General features: G+C 45.1%; 1 protein-coding gene across 1 annotated transcript in view; it reads left to right on the top strand.

Moving 5' to 3' along the window:
• Positions 1-20,757, top strand: part of cep85l (centrosomal protein 85, like) — a 76,991-nt gene extending 56,234 nt beyond the window's left edge. Inside the window, exons 5-14 of the mRNA XM_066676368.1 lie at positions 3,460-3,545; positions 6,723-6,840; positions 7,109-7,303; positions 7,450-7,602; positions 9,869-10,023; positions 11,008-11,125; positions 11,399-11,449; positions 13,362-13,469; positions 16,254-16,434; positions 18,143-20,757. Of these exons, the coding sequence (XP_066532465.1) occupies positions 3,460-3,545; positions 6,723-6,840; positions 7,109-7,303; positions 7,450-7,602; positions 9,869-10,023; positions 11,008-11,125; positions 11,399-11,449; positions 13,362-13,469; positions 16,254-16,434; positions 18,143-18,309 (1,332 nt within the window). The 3' untranslated portion in view covers positions 18,310-20,757. The remainder of the gene's footprint in view (positions 1-3,459; positions 3,546-6,722; positions 6,841-7,108; positions 7,304-7,449; positions 7,603-9,868; positions 10,024-11,007; positions 11,126-11,398; positions 11,450-13,361; positions 13,470-16,253; positions 16,435-18,142) is intronic.
• The last annotated feature ends 4,962 nt before the right edge of the window (positions 20,758-25,719 follow it).

Below are 25,719 nucleotides of genomic sequence, written 5' to 3'. Positions count from 1 at the left end.
GCGACAGCTCTCTGCCACACACCCTTCCTCACACACTCCTCTCTCTGACTGTGAGAGGATTGGATAGGCGTGCCTGGGCCAGACTAGGCTTCGGTCAGTGGGCTTCATAAACATTTGATCAGCTCTTGTTCATATTTTATTCTTGTCCTTCAGAATTCAGAGGCAGTTTCTGCAGTGGATGCTCACTCACTGTGTAAATAACGCTGTGTCACATAAGTCCGTTGTCCTATTGGTTCTGAGTGTGTATCACAGGCTTCAGCTTACCCCAGTGTAGTCGATCAGCCAAAACATGGTCGGTATCCACTGGAGCTACGAGGCTAATGTGGCTAACAAGTAGCCTAAAGGAAGCTTACTGCAGCGAACGTGGAGCATTGTTCAAACCAAGAATGGATAAAACTTGAGATTCCAGACGGCAACTGCAGTCTCTAGTTATAGAACGTCCACGTTTATAGACCACTGTGTCATATATATATTGTTTTAGCTGGACACATGGGTTTAAAGGCCTTTTTATGTGTGTAACGTATAACCGTAACTCAAACATTCTCCTGCTCTTCAGTCATTTTATGGTGACGGTGGTGTAGTATTAGAACACTGATCACTAACACTGAACTCTCCATCTGTGACTCGTCGGAACCATAACTCTCACTCACACTTTTGGACACAGTATTATCCCCAAGAACCGAACAGATCCATCACAGTCTTCTGCAGCTTTTTCCTGATGGAGCTCATGATGAACGCAGCGCACAATAAACTCTCTCACTCCTGTTTTCACACTGCTTTATTTTTAGTTGATATTTTACAAATAAAATAATAATAAATTATTAATAAAAACAATAATAAAGGGAAATAGAAGATAAACATAAACATGACAGTGGAAAGATAAAACCCAAACAATATATAAATGGGGCGGCATGGTGGAGCGAGTAGTGTCTCTGTCACAGCTCCAGGGTCATGGTGACTGTCTGTGAGGAGTGTGGTGTGTTCTCCCTGTGTCTGCGTGGGTTTCCTCCGGGTGACTGTCTGTGAGGAGTGTGGTGTGTTCTCCCTGTGTCTGCGTGGGTTTCCTCCGGGTGACTGTCTGTGAGGAGTGTGGTGTGTTCTCCCTGTGTCTGTGTGGGTTTCCTCCGGGTGACTGTCTGTGAGGAGTGTGGTGTGTTCTCTCTGTGTCTGTGTGGGTTTCCTCCGGGTGACTGTCTGTGAGGAGTGTGGTGTGTTCTCCCTGTGTCTGTGTGGGTTTCCTCCGGGTGACTGTCTGTGAGGAGTGTGGTGTGTTCTCTCTGTGTCTGTGTGGGTTTCCTCCGGGTGACTCTCTGTGAGGAGTGTGGTGTGTTTTCTCTGTGTCTGTGTGGGTTTCCTCCGGGTGACTCTCTGTGAGGAGTGTGGTGTGTTCTCTCTGTGTCTGCGTGGGTTTCCTCCGGGTGACTGTCTGTGAGGAGTGTGGTGTGTTCTCTCTGTGTCTGCGTGGGTTTCCTCCGGGTGACTGTCTGTGAGGAGTGTGGTGTGTTCTCTCTGTGTCTGTGTGGGTTTCCTCCGGGTGACTCTCTGTGAGGAGTGTGGTGTGTTCTCTCTGTGTCTGTGTGGGTTTCCTCCGGGTGACTGTCTGTGAGGAGTGTGGTGTGTTCTCCCTGTGTCTGTGTGGGTTTCCTCCAGGTGACTGTGTGTGAATGCTGAGTCTGGCATTGAGCTAACCCTCCTTCAGTATATCCCTGAAGGCACCCCATATAATCCCAGACAGCACTTTCAGATTTGTTGAATAAACTAAGGATAAAGAGAATGTTTGAATTTTGAATTACAATTATATGTAACACATTAAAACGACTAATACGTCAAAATAATCACCAGCAAATATGTTTTTTGTGGTTTTGTATTTATAAACACATACAACTCGACATGGCAGAGCTGAGAACATTAGCAGAGTCCTTAAAGCCTGAATACATCTGTCTCCTAAGAACATCAAAGATGTGGGAGATGAAATATTTCATAATTCACCCTAAATTAGTCCTAATTCATGTCAGTGATCAGCATTCAGATTCCGTGGTTTAATCAGAGAGAGAGAGAGAGAGTAAGATCTACTGCTCTGACGTGCACTTCCCAGTCTTCACAGTCGAAGACATCAAAGATCACCCTCGGGATCTGCTTTAAATGACACGCTGGTTTGAATTTTTAGACAACCACCAATTTACTCTCTCTCTCTCTCTCTCTCTCTCTCTCTCTGTGTGTGTGGAAGTGTGCTTCCAGGCCTCCTCTGCTGTTGTGTTATATTCTGAGAGGCTCTGCCTCACTCTCTGCTCTGGCACATGAGTTTATGAAGCCGGGCCAATGCTAACAGAGAGAGAGCACGTCCAACCCTCGCTCGGCCAAGACCAGGCGTCCTCAGCTGCTGCCGGATCTTCTGGATCCACGCTTCGACAGTCCACGCTTGGCTCAGTGTCACTACGTAGAGGCTGTGATTTGTGTCCGCCAGGCTGCAGCACGGCTAAACACTGCGAGACCCATGGGGTGCTGTGGGACGTCGTGGGGACGTACTGGCTGCTCTGTTCTGTGTCCAGAGAATAAAGAGACATGTGTGGACATGTGTGACCCCCGGTATGTGAAGTCTGCCCCTCACAGCTCCTCTGCAGCGCTGCCGATTAGCACCTAGTGCTCAGGAGATTGTGTGAGATTAGTCGTTCAGTCAAACAGAGACCCCCTGTCACCCCTCACTCACAAACACACTGCAGGAATGTGGAACAGGGGGCATGGACGGACCGTCTCTGCGCAGCTTTTCTGTTGGATAATGAGCCTCATTTTTGTGCTAACATCAGATACCTTTCGTTGCATGTAGAACAGACCTTTTGGGAGACTCATAATCCTTGTTTGGTCACGAGTGTTTCAACCATAAATATACAGATGTAAACAGATGTGCAGCCCTCTCCCGGAAATGGTGTCAGATGAAGGGGCCACATGATGCACATGATTAGACTCCTGGGCAGAGCCACCGACCAATCATCATTCCTCACTAAACCCTCCGTCTCCATTCGTTTCTCCAGCTGCGAGAGACAGAACCGACAGTGGAACTAAACGTTAGGGGGCGCCACTGCTGCATGCACTCTACTGTACACTCCATTAACACAGAAGGATTTGGTGGATCAATCTGTATCGGTTGCATTTTAAAAACCGCTGCATGGTATTGGAGGAGATGATCAGGAGCTTGTTTCTGATCATCTGTAGATGTTTCTGCTGGGTCTCTCCTGACCGTGGGGCTCCTATGGACTGATCTACTGTAGGTCTGAATCATTCTGACTGACCACAGCTGGGTTTATTTGCTGTAGATCTGCGTTAACAGATTAGAAGAGTTCCCCTTCATAAACGTCTTATTAAGAGACGTGGGGGTTAAGAAATATTTGTCACCTCTAAAACATGATTGTATTTACTGAGTGCAGATGTTTTTGTTCTGACCTTGTGATTTGTGTTGGGCAGGTGCTGGGAGGAACGGCTCTCCAAATGAACACTCTGGTGAAGATAAAGGAGGGGCTGCTGAGACAGAGAGAGATGGAGATTGACAGGTGAGTAACGGTGACCTCAGCCAAGGACGATTTACAAGTTCTGGTTGATCACACGTGAAATTGTAGTGGTTTCAAAGGTGGAAAGAAATGGTGTTAAGTGCCTTACTCAAGGGTACGTCAGCCGTGGACGTTTAAGGGGGACTTAGCACAGTTTCTTCACTCGCCCCTCAGGTCCTGATGATCGAACCAGCCATCTCTTTGTCCCAAGCTCACTCCTGCTAGTTAAAGGCTAAGCAGCAGCTCTATGAAAGTGTCGAACAAATAAATACAGTGGTTGAGTTCCTAACTTGTGTTTATTGATCGTCAGAAAACATGTTATTTCTTACTAATTGAAGGAATAAGGTTTAAAAGACCGTTGTCCCCCCCCCGGTGTTGGGAAACTCTAATAGGTGTCTTGCCTGTGACGTAGATGGTGGACAACACTCTAGAAGCTGCACTTAATTTAATGCAAAATGACGAAAAGGTGCGTTGTTTTTGGCTGCAATCATTCAATGTACAGTGGGACATCTGTGAACAAATGACCCAAAGATCCCAAAATATCCAGAAAATGGACTAAATTTGTCCACTTTAAACGGGCACTTTGGAAAGGACCATCCGCTCACTCCGTTATCTGTAGCTCATTTCACTGGCGCTTTTCCAACAATATGGGCATGTAAGGACCCCAACGAAAGGTGTTCAAGAGCCTCTGTAACATGGAGGTAAACAGGGTAAGGACACTCACTTCGCCTGTTTTAGTTGGTGTTAGTTAACGTTAGCTTGACTCGCTAAACTCGGTGCTCAGATTATACTCGGCTACGTAGCTGCATTACGGAGGTTTATAGTGTCGGATGAATTCGAGTTCGACTTCGATCACATTTACAAGAATAACGGTACCTCTACATTTGAGTTTAGCTTATTGCTAGGCTATTGTCATGAATAATGTTGGTTATTTAGCTAGATACTGTCATAACGGTCAGTCAAAACGGTGTTTTACCGCGGCGTTGTTCAGCTGTTGTCCACCAGTGACGTCACGGTCGCGTTCGAGAATTTCCGTAGAGAGCTCGGGTTTTTCCGTCAATTTAATAAAACTGTCAGTTTTAAAGCAAATTAAGCTGCTATTTTCATTTTAATTCATACTTATATCTGTCAGTAACTACAATAATGTGAAATATTCATGGAGGTCCATTAAGTGGTGCTTAGCCTTTAAAGGAGATGGCTGCCCCACTGAGCGTTTGCTACGTAACACGAAACATCCCATAATTCACTGCTAAATTGTCTTGTTTTTGATAGTGATGAACACTGCCAGGTTTTCTAGAGTCAAATACGACTCCTTGCCTCCATTTAACCTCAGTTTTCATGAATGAATTCTCTCAGATTTAATGAAGACCACCCTAGAGCCAGAGATCAGTGGATAGAGTCGGGATTAAACCCCTTTTATGAGATGAGAGATCCTGGTGATATCTGATACAGAGCTATTTAAATTGGGCTGAAGGGTGCACTCCGAGTCGCTGCCTAAGAGTCACTTTGGAGCAGACGAATCGACTCCTCGTCACTAGCTTTGGGACTGGAAGAATGCAGTGAATGTACTGTGGAGTAGTGTCTGACGGGCCTTTGGGTCGCGCCCTGCTCGTTCCAGGGTCTGATCACTATGTGGCTAAAGCTGTATGGAGTACATAGTGAATGAGTCAATGAGTGATCCATTCACCGCTAATGAATTGACCCGGCTGCCTTCCTCAGTGTCCTGTGAGGAGTGTGTGAGGGTGTAACTGACAGGCTGTTGACGTGTTGGTGAATGTGGTCAGGAACATGGCCTCCTGATTGTTGTGGTGACCTTGAGCAGCTGTGCTGATGTGTGCATGTTGGCAAACACACACACACACACACACACACACACACACAGTACAACTCAGGCTATGTCCCTTGTGCAGTCAGGGAGCTGTTAATCCTGTAGCTAGGCAGGCAAAGGACACACACACACACACACACACACACACTAAAGGAACTTTACCTTTTTTCTTACCCCAGTCGATTTGCATTCATGGATACAAATAGACACGTGTGTTAAACCATCAGCAGAAGTCTCGAAGCCTGAATTGTGTCCATTGAAAAGTGTGATCAGAATCGGTTACAGTTTGTTAGCAGTTGGACACAGTGGGGATTAGCACCGTCCTCCAGACAGCAGCAGGTTAGGGTTCGAGTGCCAGCTCGGGCAGGAAAACCAGTCTATTCCAGACATCACCAAACCACAGACCTCTGTTCAGACCTTGGCAGTTCGGTCCGCATCCAGAACCAGTTTTTGATAAACATTATTATTTCAGTTACTACGGTTACAGCTCCACTGAACTGAGCCAATCAGAAGGAGTGTTTCACCTGTTTCAGTTCACTAGAGAGAGCCAGAGGGACGTCAGAGAAATGACAGTGGTTCACTCCGAAGTAAAGAGAGTTGCAGAAAACCTGAAAATATGTAAACGAAATGGCCTTTTTTTCCTAAACAAGGGTGGTGTTGTTTATTTTATTCTGAATATTGTCGTGAATTCTTTTATTTAAAATGTTAGTCTTCAGTTTTTTCAGACGGGGCTTGTTTTATTGTTTTTAAAGCCCTGGTCTTTGCCAATAGAAGCTTTATTTGAAGTGTTTACTGTGTTCTGCACTGACTGTAGGTGGCAGGATTCACATAGTTGCTACATAGTGTTTACCCACAGAGCACAAGCACAGACCCCCAGCACAGGAGACCGAGTCGTCCTGGAGCCTCCCCTGTGTATGTGCTCATTATTAACGTCGTTACAGTGCACACCTTTTCCCTAATGACTCAGGGAGTCCCACAAGATGGCGCCGTGAGCCTCTGTCTTTAGTATTCCACACACGAGCCTCCCTCATTTAATGACTTCTCTCATACGCTGCTGAGAGGCTGAAAACGTCTGCCAAAGTGTTACAAGCATAAATCAGGGAGTAATAACAAATACGACAACTCTTTATCTCCCACGACGTCTCATCGTGCCTCATCAGAGCGAGCGCCTGCAGCTGCCGGGTCTCACTACAACTGACTGTAACAGAGGGTGCTACCACAGCTCCAGCCCAGGAGCGCGCAGAGTTAATGTAGTTTAGGGGTTCCTGCACTGGGGGGGTCTCTGAAGTGACCTGTGCCTTCATCAGAGAGTTTCACACACTGATTATTTATTTATTTATCTTTTATAACAGACAAAAACAGCAAATCCTGCAGCTCCACGCCAGAATCAGGGAAAATGAGTTACGGGCGCAGCAGGTCCTCCAAAACCAGAGGGGGCGCTGTGAAGACTCCTTTCTACTTAAAACCAAGGTGTGTTGAGTGATGTTCATTTCAAAATGCATGGTAAATGTGTGTTACCCCTGTTTGGAGTGGGCTTTACTCACAGCAGAGCTATGACTACAGGTTACAGCACCGCTATTGGAGCTTTAATAACTCCTGTAACTAACCTGTGTGGTGCACCATTCTGTTGTTATTATTATTGTTATTGTTACTATTTCCTGTGTTATTAGCCGTAGCATTGTGTGGGCCGTGAGTGGCGTGCCCTGTTAAAGCCGCTGTAACTCGTCTCTCTCGTCAGGAGAGCCCCTTCGACAGCCCCGTGTCCAGCCACAGCCCGCAGCCCCCTCTGAGCGAGAGGAACCCTCTCTGCTGCGAGAGCGGAGAACTGGGCCGCAAACTGGCCGCCGCCGAGCTGGAGATCATCCACCTCAACGAGTTCCTCAAGCAGAACACGCAGAAATACACCGAGGACATCAAGAAGCTGGAGGAGAAGGTGAGCGGTGTAACACACCTTTCACTCAGAAGATAAATCTGATGAGCAGGCGTCCACGAGGTCTCGGCCATGTCCTTAACCTGTGCACGTGGGGGGGACTGTGTGTTTAAAGGGGTGTAAAACTAACCTGCGTGTGTTCTCCTCAGATGAAGACTCGAGACCGCTACATCAGCAGTCTGAAGAAGAAATGCCAGCGAGAGCAGGAGCAGAATCAGGAGAAGCAGCAGCGCATCGAGACTCTGGAGAAGTACCTGGCTGACCTTCCCTCGCTGGACGAGGTGCAGAGTCAGGCGCAGCAGGTACACACAGCTGCCTCACGTACACGCGCCGCTGTGTGCTCTCTGACCCCTTGGTCTGCTCGGACGTACAGGTTCCCCTTTATCTGCGTCTGCGCCTGTCTGTGGGCTAGAGTTTACCTCCGATCAAACACACTGTGATTAGCTCCTAAATCCAGTCTGACGCGAGTTGGGTTTATTAGAGCGTAATGAGGGCATTTCCATGTTAACCCAAGGCAGGACCGCCTGCTCCCCCGGGTCCCTGCTCTTCATCAGTAAACAGCAACTAATGTGTGACAGTGAGCCCTCGTTATTGTTTAAGGAGAAGCTCATAAACGCTGGATTTAATCCACAGCCCTGTGCAGGGACGGGCGCTAGTCGTAGCTCTCCTCAACAAATATTTGGTGGCTACTTGTGTAGCGTGTGGGGGCTTGTTCTCGGTGGAAGCTGATTGCCGTGACGACGAGTCCAGGGCGGTTTTGTGCTGTAAACAGCCACATCCTGCCAGCAGATGTCAGCAGAATCCAACTAAGGAGAGTCTGCTTTAGCACTGCAGTCTGGAGGAGGCTGTTTCTTTAATCCGTTTCTATTAGCAGTTGGCAGTGTTTATCATATTCAATTACGACACATTAGTTCACAGTATGTACTCCACAAATGCAGATTTCATTCAATAGAAACGTGCTCATTGTTGTCACTGCACAGCAGTTACTGAGAAAATGTGATTCCGTATTTAACCCCTCTGTGGCAGTGAATACACACACACACACACACACTCTCATCTACACACACACACTCTCATCTACACACACACACTCTCATCCACACACACACACTCTCATCCACACACACACACTCTCATCCACACACACACACACACTCTCATACACACACACACTCACTCACTCACACTCTCACACACACTCACTCTCATACACACTCACACACTCACACTCTCATCCACACACACACACACACTCTCATCCACACACACACACACACACTCTCATCCACACACACACACACACACTCTCATCCACACACACACACACACACACACACACACAAACACTCTCACACTCATACACACACACACACTCACACTCTCATCCCCACACACACTCACACTCTCATCCAAACACACTCACACTCTCATACACACACTCACTCACTCACTCACACTCTCATACACACTCACACACTCACTCACACTCACACTCTCATACACACTCACACACTCACTCACACTCACACTCTCATACACACTCACACACTCACTCACACTCACACTCTCATACACACTCACACACTCACTCACACTCACACTCTCATACACACTCACACACTCACTCACACTCATACACACACTCACTCACTCACTCACACTCTCACACACACTCACACTCTCACACACACTCACTCTCATACACACTCACACTCACACTCTCATACACACACACACACACACTCTCATCCACACACACACACACACACTCTCACACTCTCATCCACACACACACACACACACACACTCTCATACACACACACACACTCTCATACACACACACACACTCTCACACTCATACACACACACACACACTCACACTCTCATCCCCACACACACTCACACTCTCATCCAAACACACTCACACTCTCATACACACACACACACTCACTCACACTCACATTCTCATACACACTCACACACACACACGCACACACTCTCATACACACACACACACACACTCTCATACACACACTCACTCACTCACTCACACTCTCACACACACTCACTCTCATACACACTCACACTCTCATACACACACACACACTCACACTCTCATCCACACACACACACACACACACACACACTCTCATACACACACACACACACTCACACTCTCATCCCCACACACACTCACACTCTCATCCAAACACACTCACACTCTCATACACACACACTCACACACACTCACACTCTCATACACACTCACACACACACACGCACACACTCACACTCTCACACACACAGTTAGGAGCTTTGCTCAAAGGCACCTCAGCTGTGGAAGTGGTGGAGGAGACAGTGCTCTTCCTTCACCCACCTCCCCTTTTTTTCCGGATCAAACAGAACCAAGCCCACTTCTCTAACACTGCACGAGAGCAGACAGTAGATTTTCTATACGAGGTATTAACCTGAGATTTGTATGTGCAGCATCAGTAAACATGTTGAAACTCATTTATCCCTTACATGCATTTACCTGTTTTGTCCTGTGTGTGTGTGTGTGTGTGACAGTTGGAAGAGGTGCAGGGTAAAGCGAAGGCCCTGCAGGACACGGTGGCTCAGCTGGAGAAGAGCTTAGAGGAGAGCAGAAGCTCACTGCAGGAGAAGGACGCTCTCATCGAGAGCCAGTCCAAGAGGGAGAAGGAGCTGGTGGCCGCGGTTCAGAGGTGGGTCTCTCGGACCTCTGTGCAGGAGGATGGGGTGGGTTCTGGTTCTGGGGGCTGCTGTCCACCAGAGTGTGGTCAGCGCATCTAACTTTCTTACCACATTCCCATTTCTGAACCTGATTTGGAGCTCCACATGTGAACCAGAAAAATGAGTGCCCAGAGAAGAGCTGGTCCTTCAGTGTCCTTGGGTGTGACGAGATAAAGAAGCTCCAGAAAGAACTCAGATAAAGCGTTATCGCGCAGTGGAGCAGGGCAGGGTATTTACAGTGTCATATGAATAAATAGAAGGAAATCACAATGTTTCTGAGGCTGCGTTCAGTGTGACACGAGGCTCGTTGACTGTTTTTCTCCACTGTTAATGAGCTCCTCAGATGGTTCAGAACCATGGCTCACACTGACCTGACTGCGCTGAGAACGGTGGATAACCCTTGACCCTGTCCTGACTCTTATCTGTTTATCTTTGGCTCTGGTGCCAAACTCAGCCACAGTGACTCTGAAACCAAGCCTCCACAGCGCCCCCAACTGTTACTGGTTCTCATCTAAACCGGTGGAAATGCGGGGGTCAGTTTTAAAGAATCCTGGAAGGAACAGGTTCAAAACCAGAGTTTTTTTGGTGGAAAATGGCTGCGTCACATCCATGGTCTAATGGCACGTGGACAGAGATAAAATGTCATTGTTATCAAACCAGAAGATGCTTGAGTTTGCTCCCACACCATGTTTTAGATTGAAATTTATGAACACGGACTCCATCCCACCTCACACTCTTAATAAACCTAGAAGGAGTTGAACTGGGTGGCCATACAGACAGTGCTGGTCCTCGAGCACTGGAACTGAAGAACCGTGCTCTACTGTCCTGTGATATTTAACATGTATGCAGTCTGCCTCTTTCACCTGCAGACTGTGTCTCTAGCAATGTCCACGTGAGTCAGACGTGAGGTATTTAACAGGGCCTTGATTTCTCCTGTCTTTCTGCTGTCCCTGTAGTTTGCAAGAGAAGGTGGAGAAGTGTCTGGAGGACGGGGTGCGGTTGCCCATGCTGGACCTCAAGCAGCTGGAGAGGGAGAACGCGCGGTTGCTGGAGCAGCAGAGTCAAAATAACATGGTACTGGCCTAATACACATCAATCAACACTGCCACTTCACAGCGATGGCTTGTAATAGCAGTGCTTCAGAACCCCAGGTTTGGGACGTCTCTGAAAGGGGCTTGAGAACCGTCAGATGTGATGTTTATCTACGAGTTGTTGTTTACTCTCTGCCTGGTCTTTTTTTCACAGCAAAGCCACACACAGACACCCACCTGTCCACACACACACACACACACACACACACACATTAGCACTTGGTAATTGCTCAGTCTCTGATGCTTTCCTTTTCAGCTGATCGACAGCCAGAAGCAGCAGATTGACAAGCTCACTTTGGAGTTGGTGGTAAGAGACCTGTCTTTGTTCTCTGTTTTTTTTTTTTGGGGGGGGGGGGGGGGGGTATGAGAGCTGTATTGACACTGTGTTGTACACAGTGACAGTATATTAACACAATGACACATATTAGATGTGTGTCAAGGTTAATGCATTGAAAACAGCATGGTCTTTCCTAATTTTGTCCCTGTCAGCCTTCCATACTTCTACACTGTGTGTCAGCCTTCACAGCCTTCCATACACACAACTGTGTGTGTCCACCTGCACCTACTTCCCCTGTGTTCACCGCTGTCCACTCTTCTCCTGGCCATTTCTGTGATGTTACAGAAACTAAGTAAACAATATGGTGCACACGAGGCAGAACCAGACACGGTGGGGTCGGCTCTCTCCTGACTGGAATGTTCTTTATAACCAGAACGTCTGCTGTGTGCTGTGATTTCTTGGTCTCTGTTATATAAGACACACACACATCCTCCACAGGTAAACTACAGGAGATCAGAGGGAAGGGTGTTCCCCAGGACCAGTCGGTGTTGCTCTATAAGAGAACTTCTCCATGAAACAAACTTGGGACAGGTGTAGAACACTGTTCCTGACCACCTAATTAGTTTATTGTCCTCTAAGTCTGAAAACAGGAGTCGTTCTGATTCTGCTCCTCTTCTGACGTCAAGTGCAGAGACTTTAGAATGGCCCCGCCCCCTCGTCTCAGTCTGTCCAATCACAGCGCTGGACCCGTGTTTATGTGAGAGCGCAAAGACGAGGTTAAACTCAGCGAAACAGACACAACGAGCGCGGAGAAATAAGAGCACTGAGTAAAAACGGAGAAGAAAGAGAACAGAGTGAAAACGGCTAAAAACCAGAGCTTCTGCTCCTCGCTCCTCACTGCTGTGCGCTCGGGGTCGGGGTGAACAGAGAGCGGCTCATTATCATTTAAAGGAACAGGCGCTGAAAGCAGGCGTTCTGAACAGGGCTGTTTACACAGGGGGAGAACACTGCTGTGGGGTTTGATCCTTGTGGTGTTGTTCCACTGTGGAGAAGAGGAGAATATATCACCTTTAAGATAGGGCTGCACTACTGTGACAATCCAGTCACATCCATTTGAACAGTTTCAGGATGCTCACTACTCTCAGTAAAAACTCTGTGGAGGGTTGGAGGGTTCATTTGCTTATTGCAGCCCTGTCTGATATCAGTTTTGCTGAGACCTGTATTGCAATAACAGTTGAGAAATGATATATTACAGCTCCCTAGTGTGGAGCTGTGTGTGCTGGGTTTCTGTGAAAGTTGGGTGCATGAGCAGGTCTTATGATGAATGTGTGTAATCAGCACCAGCAGACCCTGCCTTAGTGAAGGAGGCACTGAGCATGGACTGTGAAATGAATGCTGTGTCATCTCCCCTCTCTGTCTCTCTCTCTGTCTGTCTGTCTGTCTCTCTCTTTCTCTCTCTCTCTCTCTCTATTTCTCTTTCTTTCTCTCTCTCTCTCTCTATTTCTCTTTCTTTCTCTCTCTCTCTCTATTTCTCTTTCTCTCTCTCTCTCTCTCTCTCTCTATTTCTCTTTCCTTCTCTCTCTCTTTGTCTGTCTGTCTGTCTGTCTGTCTCTCTCTCTCTCTCTTTCTTTTTCTGTCTCTCTGTCTGTCTGTCTCTCTCTTTCTCTCTCTCTCTCTCTATTTCTCTTTCTTTCTCTCTCTCTCTCTCTATTTCTCTTTCTTTCTCTCTCTCTCTCTCTCTCTCTCTATTTCTCTTTCTTTCTCTCTCTCTTTCTGTCTCTCTCTCTCTCTCTTTCTTTTTCTGTCTCTCTCTCTGTCTCTGTTTGTATGTCTCTCTTTCTCTTTCTTTCTCACTCTGTCTGTCTCTCTCTCTCTCTCTTTGTCTCTCTCTCTCTCTCTTTCTCTTTGTCTCTCTCTCTCTCTCTCTCTCTCTCTCTCTCAGGCGCTGGAGAAAAGGCTGCAGAAAGAGAGGGGGACGTCCCAGGAACTGCGTAAGCAGCTGGATGAGAGAGAGGAGGATCTGGAGGCCCTCTCCCACAGCTTTCAGCAGGTACAGACACGTTCTGGCTTCTCTCTGTACGACAGTGTGTAAAATGACATATGGGCAGTGTGACATCACACATAACATTTACATCTTTTAATATTAATATTATTAAAGCAACAGTAAGTACGAGTTGTTGGGCACCGCCCCCTACTCTTGCAGGGTGTAATTCTCTTTTACAGCACTCTCCTGGAATCAAGGGGGAGGGTGGTGTCCTATTCTCTTCCAATAGTGTCATAGTGCAGTTTCTACAGTGCTGAATCCAGAGGAGCAACGACAGAGGCTCTGTTCTCCCTGTTACAGCTCAGGGGAGAATCACAGTGATTTTGAAGCTGTAATATTAACGTAAAAAAACTACCTACTGTTACTTTAATTATTGCAAATGACATGTATTTTCTAATTCCAGGTCAGTACTGAGTCTTAAAGAATAACAAACATATACATGTTCTGGCTGCTACGCATTACAACTCAACTCTCCTGTTCTCCCAAACACACAGCTAACTCTCCTAGCTTCCCTGCTGCTCTGTAAAACACACACACTGCCTCCTAGTGGACTGACAGAGCGTGTGTTGCAGCTGTCAGCTTTAGCTGCTGATGGCTGATTGAGGAACAGGATGATTGACATGTTCTGGATTATTTCCTCTAAATGAACTCAAAGTAAAGCTCTGTAATTGTGTAAAAGTGATTGATTGTGATAATTATCACGATGGCTTCACCACCACGGCCCACGGTGAAGAGCTCTCGCGCCCCGTCCTTGTGAAATGATTGTGGTTGTTGAGGTTAGGGCTTGATTGAAGGCTCATTTCAGTGCCATTACATTTTCTCCTCAGTCTTTTGTTCTTCCCTCGTGCTTTTCATAGCGTAAAGGGTCATGAATAACTCAGCTGGCCCTCAGAACACAATTATAATTCCTGGTGTGATTTTTCACATCGCTGTCTCAAGGTGAGAGAGAGCTGGGCGCTCTCACACACACACACACACACACACACACACACACACACACACACAGCCCGGTCCGCTCAGACACACACGCCTCAAAACGGCAACCAGGGAACCTTGTGTAACAGCCATCCATTACCAGGCTGACAGGGCATTGAAGCACATTATCAGCAGGGATGTTCCCTCTCTCTGTCTACGTGGAGCCCACACACACACACACACACTTATTACGTGGTTGCAGATTTGACCTTGATGAACTTAAAGCATCACTGCTGACACTCTTCACACACTGGCTGTCAGAAAGAGAGTGAAGCTGTGTCTGCAGTCTGTTCTCCTCCACTTTAATCTGCCACCACCAGGCCCCCAACTACTGCTTCTGCTTGGGTTTGAACGGAAGAAGTCTAGCTGTTCACTTACGACATCTCAGACGAGTGCTCGTTATCATTTAAAGGATTGTTCTGAACAGGGCTGTTTAGACAGAGGGAGAACGCTGCTGTGGGGGTTGATCCTTGTAGTGTTTTGAACAAAGCAGGTCACAGACGTTTCATTAAAGACCCAGAACTTTCTAGTTTTGAAGCAGCTTTTGAATGTGTTGTTAATTTCCCAGCGCATGGCTGTGATGAATGTGTGTCTCTGATGGATGGTGAAAGCACCCGCCATTAAACTTCACTCATTTAAAAGTTTTTTAATCTGCCTGAGATTTCAGGAAGCAGATAACCTCCATGGTCCCCGTGGCAGTGAACCAAAAAGCCTCCTGATTTTTTTATTTTTTTTATATATTTTTTCCCGTAGAGTGGCTGCTCTTTCATCGCTCGACATAATTGGAGGCAATCGGCAGCCCCTCTCACCTTCACTTAGCGTCAGCGCCTTTGCCGAGCCACTGCAAGAGATCAAAGTTCCAGCTCCTCATCATCGCCCTTCACACTGAAGCTCGCTCTGGTGCTCGCTCCAGATCTCAGAGTCTTTTCCAATCCGTTAAAAAAAGGCAGATAAAACCACTGCTCGAAATTCAGCTCCACTTTCCTTACTTTCAATCGAATCTGTCCCAAAAGCAAGGCAACAGAGCACCAACTGACACTCTGGAGCTCTCATTTGGCATCTCACACACACACACACCCTGCGTTTCAACACCATCGTCAGCAGCTGTCACACTCAGCTGGAGTAGTTCTCAAGCACCTCGTGCCGTTTCATCCCAAAATAATCCGCTCTAAAGAACGACCCTCAGTGAAACGTGCGGCCTGCCCTCTGCGTCTCCGTGTTCAACCAAACAACCGACCATTCACCACTTCATCCAGATCCGTGGAGGTCATCCTCATCCTACACACACTCGCTGGGCACCAGGCAGGATCACAGATGTGTGTGTATATATTTAAAATAATATTCAAATACCATCTTATTAGTTCCTAGACCACGCCCTTAAAAAGCAGGCGCCCACGAGAGACTCGCCGGAGCCTGCCCCTGCGCCCAGTGCACACCGCCGCCGCCCAAACACTGATCTGTAAGACTTTGGAGTGGGGGACAGCAGCTGGTTTCTCCGCCTGCTCCTAACGGGCCTCGAGACCAACACAAACCCACCTTATGTGCCTTCTCCTGTAAGAGACTTGAGCTTTCGTGGATTTTGGTGTCTGGGAGGGTCCTGAAACATATCCCCCGTGGATAAAGAGGGCAGACGTTACTTGGTAGCATTGTTTTCATTGTTTTTACAAGTGCAGGCAGCAGCTGAATGTCCGGAATGCTTCATGAGTCTGTTTTTCTTTATGGTGGTGATGACCTCTCTCAAATAAAGAGTCCTCCGGTAGCTGTGACCAGACCACTGTGACTAACTCCAGGTGTGTGTGTGTGTGTGGTATACAGAATCAAAGACCGGAGGAGGAAGAAGTATCGCGGCCGGCCCCGGGCCCCGTGCTGCAGGAGGCCGGGCCCCTGTTAAAGGAGATGTCTCTGTGTCTGCTGGATTTAAAAGCTCTCTGCAGCATCCTCACTCAGAGAGCTCAGGGCAAAGAGCCCAACCTGGCACTGCTTCTGGGCATCAAATGTGAGTGATACACACACACACACACACAGATATACATCAGTGTACATTACATTATACTATGCAGAGTACAACGTTTGGTAGACACCTCGACTTCCATTACACTCACTCTCTCTCTCTCCCTCTCTGTGTGTCTGTCTCTCTCTCTCTCTCTTTTTCTGTCTCCCTCTCTCTCTCCCTTTCTCTCTCTCCCTCTCTCTCTCCTTTTCTGTCTCTCCCTCCCACTCCCTCTGTCTCCCTCTCTCTCTCTCTCTCTCCCTCTCTCCCTCCCACTCACTGTCTCCCTCTCTCTCTCCCTTTCTGTCTCCCTCTCTCCCTCCCACTCCCTCTCTGTCTCTCTCTCTCTCCCTCTCTCTCTCCCTTTCTGTCTCCCTCTCTCCCTCCCACTCCCTCTCTGTCTCTCTCTCTCTCCCTCTCTCTCTTTTTCTGTCTCCCTCTCTCTCTCCCTTTCTCTGTCTCTCTCTCTCCCTCCCACTCCCTCTGTCTCCCTCTCTCTCTCTTTTTCTGTCTCCCTCTCTCTCTCCCTCTCCCCCTCTCTCCCTCCCACTCCCTCTCTCTCTCTCTCTCTTTTTCTGTCTCCCTCTCTCTTTTTTTTCTCTCTCTCTCTCTCTCACACCCTCCGAGCCGTATCTCCTAAAGATCAAACCCATACATTTCGCTGATGCTGCCTCAGCTGTTAAACATGAAATCTGCTTTCTGTCGAGTGGCCTCCTGAAGACCACCCTCAAAGCCAGACGTGCCAAAGCAGACCCGGCGGGTCACTCTGCTGTAGACCGGTGCAGTCACAGTGCTGACCGGACAGCTCTGCCAAGTCTGAGCAGTGTGACAGACACGGTGCAGACACAAACAAGCGAAAACAACAGCAGTGGTGCCAGCTGGAGACATCTAACATACTCCCTCCCTGCCTGTGCTGCTCATTTGATCAGCCACAAGATTAAAACCACTCACTCTGCTGTGAATAACGACGATGATCTGGGTACGGCTGCAGCTGCCGGGGTGTGGGAAAAAGCAGGGTGAACGGTCGGATGCTGTTGCGGGAGGATAAGTGTGTGTATAGATATGTTCGGTGTGTCAGATGTTTAAAGAATAGATTGAAATGAATCTAATCGCTTTTGTTTGCAGGTAATTGCAGGTTTATTTTAAATGAAATTGTTGATGTTTGATGTGGATCCTTTCCTGTTTAAAACCACTTCATTTTGTTACAAAGAGACATTGAACATCGTCAGAATGGAGACGAGCTGCAGCCGTTTACTCTTACGTACAGTTACACCACAGAGACATTCAGAGAGACTGAGTGAGAGAGTCGGGGTCAGGTGCCTTGCTCAGACGCCTCCTGGTCCCAAGCACACTTCACTAATCATTAGGTCACCCCTTAAATCATAAACATAGGCCATGTCTGAAACAGAAGGCAGCAGCGTCGATGTCTTGCTGTCTCTCAGATCAGGGCCTTAAAAGCCTGGATTTAGAAATGAAGGTGTTTGAAACCGAGTCGCATTAGAGACAGACTTTAAAAGCAGACGTATTTCAGGGCAGCGATACACTAACGCTCCCTCGCCAGAGTAATTACAACTTTGAAGATATTGGAGCATAAAGCAGGCAGCGCTTACGCAAGCAGTAATTCCAGACGAACACCGCCTCAGTAGACAGCGTTCAGGTGGTTTCAGACACTACCTTCAGTCCGTTCCGTTAAAACTGGTCTCCTGTGTTTCAGCGATGAGCTGCTCGAGTGACGAGAACGAGAAGCCGTCGGCGGAGGAGGGAAGCTTGCGGGCCAAGCTGCTGGAGGTCTGTCAGCTGAGGAAGGACATCGACGACCTGCGCATCATCATCTCGGACCGCTACGCGCAGGACATGGGGGACAACTGCGTGACGCAGTGAAGCGCCCCCTACAGGTCACCCATTTCCTCCCCAGAGCTTCCATTCACAGCCAGTGAGGACTGGAGGACAACAGAGGGAGATATTAATAATATTAATAATAATAATAAAACAGTCTAGTTATCGCTGCCCTGCAGAAACGGAGGTCTCTGACTACTGAATGTTGGACCAAGCTGTGAATCTAGTTTACACACGTCGTTGTAGCTCTGTGTCTAAACGCTCATCTCCAGTCAAGGTTCGTCAAGATGATGGTATCTTAAGATTATGAACTCTTTGGTTTGTAATTGTGTATTTATTGGGACTACGGTCCCCTCTTTTACTCGTTACTGGAAATGAGGGTGAGGCGAGGGGTCTGTCCAGATGTTCAGTAACCACAGCAATGCAATAGGGCCCAGAGAACACAGGTCTGTATTAGAACAAGCCTCCAGCGCATGCATTGATTTATTTTGTGTGTGTGTGTGTGTGTGTGTGTGTGTGTGTGTGTGTGTGAGAGAGAGAGAGAGAGAAGTGGTTAGTGCTGCTTCATCAAGTGCCTTGTGGTGATGGTCCACTATCGGTGCTTTTCCACTACATGGGATCAGCTCGGCACGGCTCCACTCACTTTTTCCTGCTCGTTTTTTTCCACTAGCACAGCGCCCTCGCGAAATGGAGCAGGTTCTCGCAGGGTGGGCGCTGTTTACTCGCTGTGTATTCGTGTGTAGTTTCTTATTTTGGACTGAACACAGTGACACGCCCCAGGTCTCTGACCAGTCAGTGCTTTGCAGGGTTTTACACGTAGTGGTGTAGTGCGTACTCAGCTCTGCTGGAGTTGTAAGCGAGCAGGGACTGAGAAAGAACCCAGTGTCAGGACCAGGTTTGGGCGGTGGAAAAGCAGAAGAGCCGTGTAGGTCCCGTGCGGTGGAAAAGCACCATTAGTTTCCCCAGATGTACCTCTTCAGAGTCCAAAAACGTCACAAGTCCTCAGCCACATTGACCCAAAGATGTTGGTCCGTCCTCTCCATCAACTGCAGGTCGCTGGTCGACGCTGAAGCTAGTTTCCCTCTCGTACACCCCCCCCCCCCCCCGGCCCGGACCCAGGGTGGTTTACCGTCTTCCGTTCAGCGCCTTGTGTCCTGAGTGTAATATGTCCCTCTTGTGATTACACTTCGTTGTTTCTGTTTTCTCGTGGTAGGACTGTGTTAATAGGAACAACCCCGGCACCGCGAAGAGCTGAAGTAAGAACTGTGTTGGGTTTCAGGAAGCTTTTCGCTCCAAATGAATCATCAGGATCTACTTCTGCAGTGAGCCCTCCTCAGTAAGTGCAGCAGTGAGAGTTCTCCAGAGCCTTGTGGAGGTGGGTTAGTTCATTGACACAATGTCACCACCCCACGTCCTTGGTTTTAGGCTTCGTTCGTAGGAGGACTGTCCTGCTTCAGAATGAAATGGGGTTTAAAAAATCCATAAAAACAATGCAAAATGGTTCTCAGGTATTTACTGTAGACAGTGTTAAGAGGCACCTTTGAGGTGGACCTGCTTTGCTTTTTCATTTCTAAAGGGATTTTAACTCAGAGAGTTGTCTGCTCTGAAGCGTCTGCTCCTTCACTCTGGCCCTGTGTAGGATCCTCTCTGTGAGTTCAGAGGCTCAGTCATGACAATCAACACACACTTTAGGAGACGACGAATGTTTGTAAAGGTATTTATTCGGATGTATCTAGCTAGCAATATAGCCGTCGAATTCTGAATTAGTTTTTGCATGTTCCAGGGTCTGAGCTCTGTGCTTTCATCTTCACGTGCATGTCTGTGTAATAACGCCCGTGTCCTGACGGAGGGGAGGGAGCAGGTGTCTGAACGTTGTTGTTGGATGTGGTTGGACATGCACAGCGCTATGCAACTTCATATTCACCAGCATCCTCTCTAGACTCCAGCAGACGTCCTTTATTTCTGTGCCTTTACAAATCTATGCAGCAGATTCCTGCGTCACGGCTGGATCTCCGGAATCGGCATGACTTGTAAATCCCATAAACAGTTGCTGAAAGGCTACGCTCCTAGAGGAAACGGTGCAGTCGCATTAAGCCATAGCCACGAACAATGCATATTTCTACTCAGGCAAAAAGACTGGACCCTGCTGAGGAATGTAGCTGCTGCTCTGTGTGTTTCTGGCCGGTGTGTGTGTGTGTGGGGGGGGGGGGAGCGCATGCTGTAAATGGTGTACAGTGGTTGTAAGAGGGGGGAGACGTGTGGTTGTCATGGCCGACTCTGAAAGCAGTGTGGAGCGAAGGCCGCTGGCTGGCTTTACCGTACGCTTCAGACCCTCTCACTGGTTTAAAAATGTAGTTGAAGCTTTTAGATTTTCAGCTAGAGACTTTCCACATGCCAAAGCTCTATTTATGTACGGTTTCAAAGTATTGACAAGTATTTTTCCATTTTGTAAAATAAAGTAATAAAAGAAAAAATGTGCTTTTGGTTTGTACAGAGGACAAATAAAATATTTTTCTATAAAGGAGCCGCTCTGCTTCGTCATTCCATGAGACAAGTTTTTTAAAAATGATGTAACAGAATTCCTTTTGAGTGTGTGAAAATCCACAAGTGTGTGAGAGAGGGACTGGGTGTGTGTGGAGTTTCACCCAGTCACTCACACAGGTGAGTGTGTGAGTGACTGGATGACTGGGTGAAACTCCACAGGTGAGAGTGTGTGAGAGGGACTGGGTGAGTGTGTAAAACTCTACAGGTGTGAGTGACTGGGTGAAACCCCACAGGTGAGTGTGTGAAACTCCACAGGTGTGTGAGAGGTACAGGGTGAGTGTGTGAAACTCCACAGGTGTGTGTGAGGGACTGGGTGAGTGTGTAAAACTACACAGGTGTGTGTGAGAGAGGTGCTGGGTAAGTGTGTGAAACTCCACAGGTGTGTGTGTGTGGGAAAGGGACTGGGTGAGTGTGTAAAACTCCACGGGTTTGTGTGTGTGTGTGTGAGAGAGTGAGAACCTGTCCACAGGTGTAAGTTGTGTGAGAGACGTGGCGACTGATTCAGTGTAGACTCCACACATATCTCCACTCTGAGCAGAATCAAGAGCTTTCATTCGTCTTCAGAATGAAGCATAAACAGGAGGAACCCCCCCCCCCCCCCCCCAAAAAAAGAGTGAAACCCATTTTTAAAATCGACTGTAAATGGTCTGTGAAGTGATTAAAAATAATCACAATTTACTGTGATTAATCACACGGTTCCTGAAGACTGAAGCTTTTACTAATGGATATTTAAATGTAAAATGGTTCAACGTAAGATCAAAAGAACAGAATTATATACAAGTGTCAGTGTAAAAAAATAATCACAAAAATAAAGTTAAAAGCTGTAATTTTGGGCAGAGATAATGGTGTAGTGTGATATTAATGACACACTGGTTCAAGGAAACGCTGCTGTTTTTTTTTTTAAATAAAGTCTATTTGCTGAGTAAAATGTCCAGGGAGAGCATTAGCATCAGACACAGAAGCTTTAATCATCATCATTATCTTTATCCACTTGTCCATTTCAGGGTCACGGCGGCGAAGTTCTACGTCTTTAATGTAGTTCTTTAAAGGAGACTGAGCCACAACTTCCTCACATTATTCACATGTTGTACAATCGTTTTTTTTTTTTTAAATGAGGTCACGCTTTTAGGTCCTTTACACCTTTATTTGCTACAGAAAACATTGTCATTGAATTTCTTTTTTAACTAATCTGAGAACTTACATTTACGTTTCGGCATAGCTGCTCGAGATGAGTGTACTACATGAGCTTTGCCTGAGGTAAACAAGGACTACTGACGTGCAGACTGACCAATTAAATGTTTACAGAGAAGGTTATCGACCAATAACGGTAGCTCTACAGTCAGACCGTCCAATCACAGGATTATAGGCTACTTCACCACGCCCCCTTCTCACTCAAGCGAACCAATCGGAGTAGGGGAGGGCAGGACTAGTTTGTGAACGAAACTTCTCGAAGTTCTATGTAAACTCTAGAAAAACAACATCCCGGACGTTTGTGAAATTCCGCCCGGACATTTTTTTTAAGTCTAAAAAAAGAGGACATGTCCGGGTAAAAGAGGACGTCTGGTCACACTACGATAACACTCACTCTAATCTGTGCATGGAGTGACCAAAGAGTAACCTTGTTACATCTCTGTAAACTTTTCAATCTCTACTTTCTCTCCTCACGCACACATCATTAGTTTACTCTCCATACCCTCTATCAGGGGTCGGCAACCTCTTTGATCCCTCTGATGTGGCTCAGCTTTTGAAAATAATGAGTATTTAATTCAAATTTATTTTATTTTGGTTTGTTCATTTTCAAAATCTAATTCTATGAAGATTATGTAGATTCTTGTAACATCTAAAATATTTTAATATTTAAAATGTTTGTCGCTCTTAATACACATCACAACTTCCAACGTGTGACACCCGCCAGTGTGCGGTTTCTTGAACTTTTTGACAGCTGACAGCACGGCGCCAGTAAAATTACGGCACGCAGAGAGAGGACATCATTTTTGTTTGCTGCCAGTGGATAATTTAAGTTTGGTGTTTTTTTCCCCCATTACTACAAGGACTCATAGACATTCAGTATTTTACTGAACCGTCAACCCAACGTCTTTTTTTTTTTTTTGGAGTTAAAATGTTTTTTTTTTTTCATTAATACACGGACTCATAGACATTCAGTATTTTACTTAACCGTCAACACAACATCTTTTTTTCAGAGTTAAAAATGTTTTTTTTTTCATTACCACAGGGACTCATAGACATTCAGTATTTTACTTAACCTTCAACCCAACGTCTTTTTTTCTGAGTTAAAAATGTTTTTTTTTTTTTCATTACTACATGGACTCATAGACATTCAGTATTTTACTGAACCGTCAACCTAACGTCTTTTTTTTTTTTTTTGGAGTTAAATTTTTTTTTTCATTAATACACGGACTCATAGACATTCAGTATTTTACTTAACCTTCAAACCGACATCTTTTTTTCTGAGTTAAAAATGTTTTTTTTTTCATCACTACAAGGAATCAGACATTCAGTATTTTACTTAACCTTCAACCCAACGTCTTTTTTTTGGAGTTAAAATGTTTTTTTTTTTTCATTACTACAAGGACTCAAATAGACATTGCGTATTTTACTTAACCTTCAACCCAACATCTTTTTTTCTGAGTTAAAAATGTTTTTTTTTCATTACTACAAGGACTCATAGACATTCAGTGTTTTACTGAACCGTCAACCCAACGTCTTTTTTTTTTGGAGTTAAAATGTTTTTTTTTTTTTCATTACCACAGGGACTCAGACATTCAGTATTTTACTTAACCGTCAACCCAACATCTTTTTTTCTGAGTTAAAAATTTTTTTTTTTCATTAATTCACGGACTCATAGACATTCAGTATTTTACTTAACCGTCAACCCAACGTCTTTTTTTTTTGGAGTTAAAAATGTTTTTTTTTTTTTCATTACTACAAGGACTCAAATAGACATTCAGTATTTTACTGAACCGTCAACCCAACGTCTTTTTTTTTTGGAGTTAAAATGTTTTTTTTTTTTTCATTACCACAGGGACTCAGACATTCAGTATTTTACTTAACCGTCAACCCAACATCTTTTTTTCTGAGTTAAAATTTTTTTTTTTTCATTAATTCACGGACTCATAGACATTCAGTATTTTACTTAACCGTCAACCCAACGTCTTTTTTTTTTGGAGTTAAAAATGTTTTTTTTTTTTTCATTACTACAAGGACTCAAATAGACATTCAGTATTTTACTGAACCGTCAACCCAACGTCTTTTTTTTTTTTTGGAGTTAAATTTTTTTTTTCATTACTACAAGGACTCATAGACATTCAGTATTTTACTTAACCGTCAACCCGACGTCTTTTTTTCTGAGTTAAAAATGTTTTTTTTTTTCATTAATACACGGACTCATAGACATTCAGTATTTTACTTAACCTTCAACCCGACGTCTTTTTTTCTGAGTTAAAAATGTTTTTTTTTTCATTACTACAAGGACTCAGACATTCAGTATTTTACTGAACCGTCAACCCGACATCTTTTTTTCTGAGTTAAAAATGTTTTTTTTTTCATTACTACATGGACTCATAGACATTCAGTATTTTACTTAACCGTCAACACAACGTCTTTTTTCGGAGTTAAAAATGTTTTTTTTTTCATTACTACAAGGACTCATAGACATTCAGTATTTTACTTAACCGTCAACCCAACGTCTTTTTTTTTTTGGAGTTAAAAATGTTTTTTTTTTCATTACTACAAGGACTCAAATAGACATTCAGTTTTTTACTTAACCGTCAACCCGACGTCTTTTTTTCTGAGTTAAAAATGTTGTTTTTTTTTCATTACTATAAGGACTCATAGACATTCAGTACTTTACTTAACCGTCAACCCGACGTCTTTTTTTCTGAGTTAAAAATGTTGTTTTTTTTTCATTTATACACGGACTCATAGACATTCAGTATTTTACTTAACAATTCAACCCAACGTCTTTTTTTCGGAGTTAAAAATGTTTTTTTTTTTTCATTAATACACAGACTCATAGACATTCAGTATTTTACTTAACCGTCAACACGTCTTTTTTTCGGAGTTAAAAATGTTTTTTTTTTTTCATTACTACAAGGACTCATAGACATTCAGTATTTTACTTAACCGTCAACCCAACGTCTTTTTTTCTGAGTTAAAAATGTTGTTTTTTTTCATTACTACAAGGACTCAAATAGACATTCAGTATTTTACTTAACCGTCAACCCGACGTCTTTTTTCTGAATTAAAATTTTTTTTTTTTTCATTACCACAGGGACTCAGACATTCAGTATTTTACTTAACCGTCAACCCAACGTCTTTTTTTTTTTTTTTGGAGTTAAAATGTTTTTTTTTTCATTAATACACGGACTCATAGACATTCAGTATTTTGCTTAACCTTCAACCCAACATCTTTTTTTCAGAGTTAAAAATGTTTTTTTTTTTCATTACTACAAGGACTCAAATAGACATTCAGTATTTTACTTAACCGTCAACTCAACGTCTTTTTCTGAGTTAAAAATGTTTTTTTTTTCATTACCACAGGGACTCAGACATTCAGTATTTTACTTAACCGTCAACCCAACATCTTCTTTTCTGAGTTAAAAATTTTTTTTTTTCATTAATTCACGGACTCATAGACATTCAGTATTTTACTTAACCGTCAACCCAACGTCTTTTTTTTTTGGAGTTAAAAATGTTTTTTTTTTTTTCATTACTACAAGGACTCAAATAGACATTCAGTATTTTACTTAACCGTCAACCCGACGTCTTTTTTTCTGAGTTAAAAATGTTTTTTTTTTTCATTAATTCACGGACTCATAGACATTCAGTATTTTACTTAACCGTCAACCCAACGTCTTTTTTTTTTGGAGTTAAAAATGTTTTTTTTTTTTT

Source organism: Hoplias malabaricus, chromosome 7 (genome assembly GCF_029633855.1).
Source record: "Hoplias malabaricus isolate fHopMal1 chromosome 7, fHopMal1.hap1, whole genome shotgun sequence".
In the NCBI taxonomy this organism is placed as follows: domain Eukaryota; kingdom Metazoa; phylum Chordata; class Actinopteri; order Characiformes; family Erythrinidae; genus Hoplias; species Hoplias malabaricus.
Note: the sequence above shows the minus strand (reverse complement) of the source record. Positions and strands in the feature narration are given on the sequence as shown.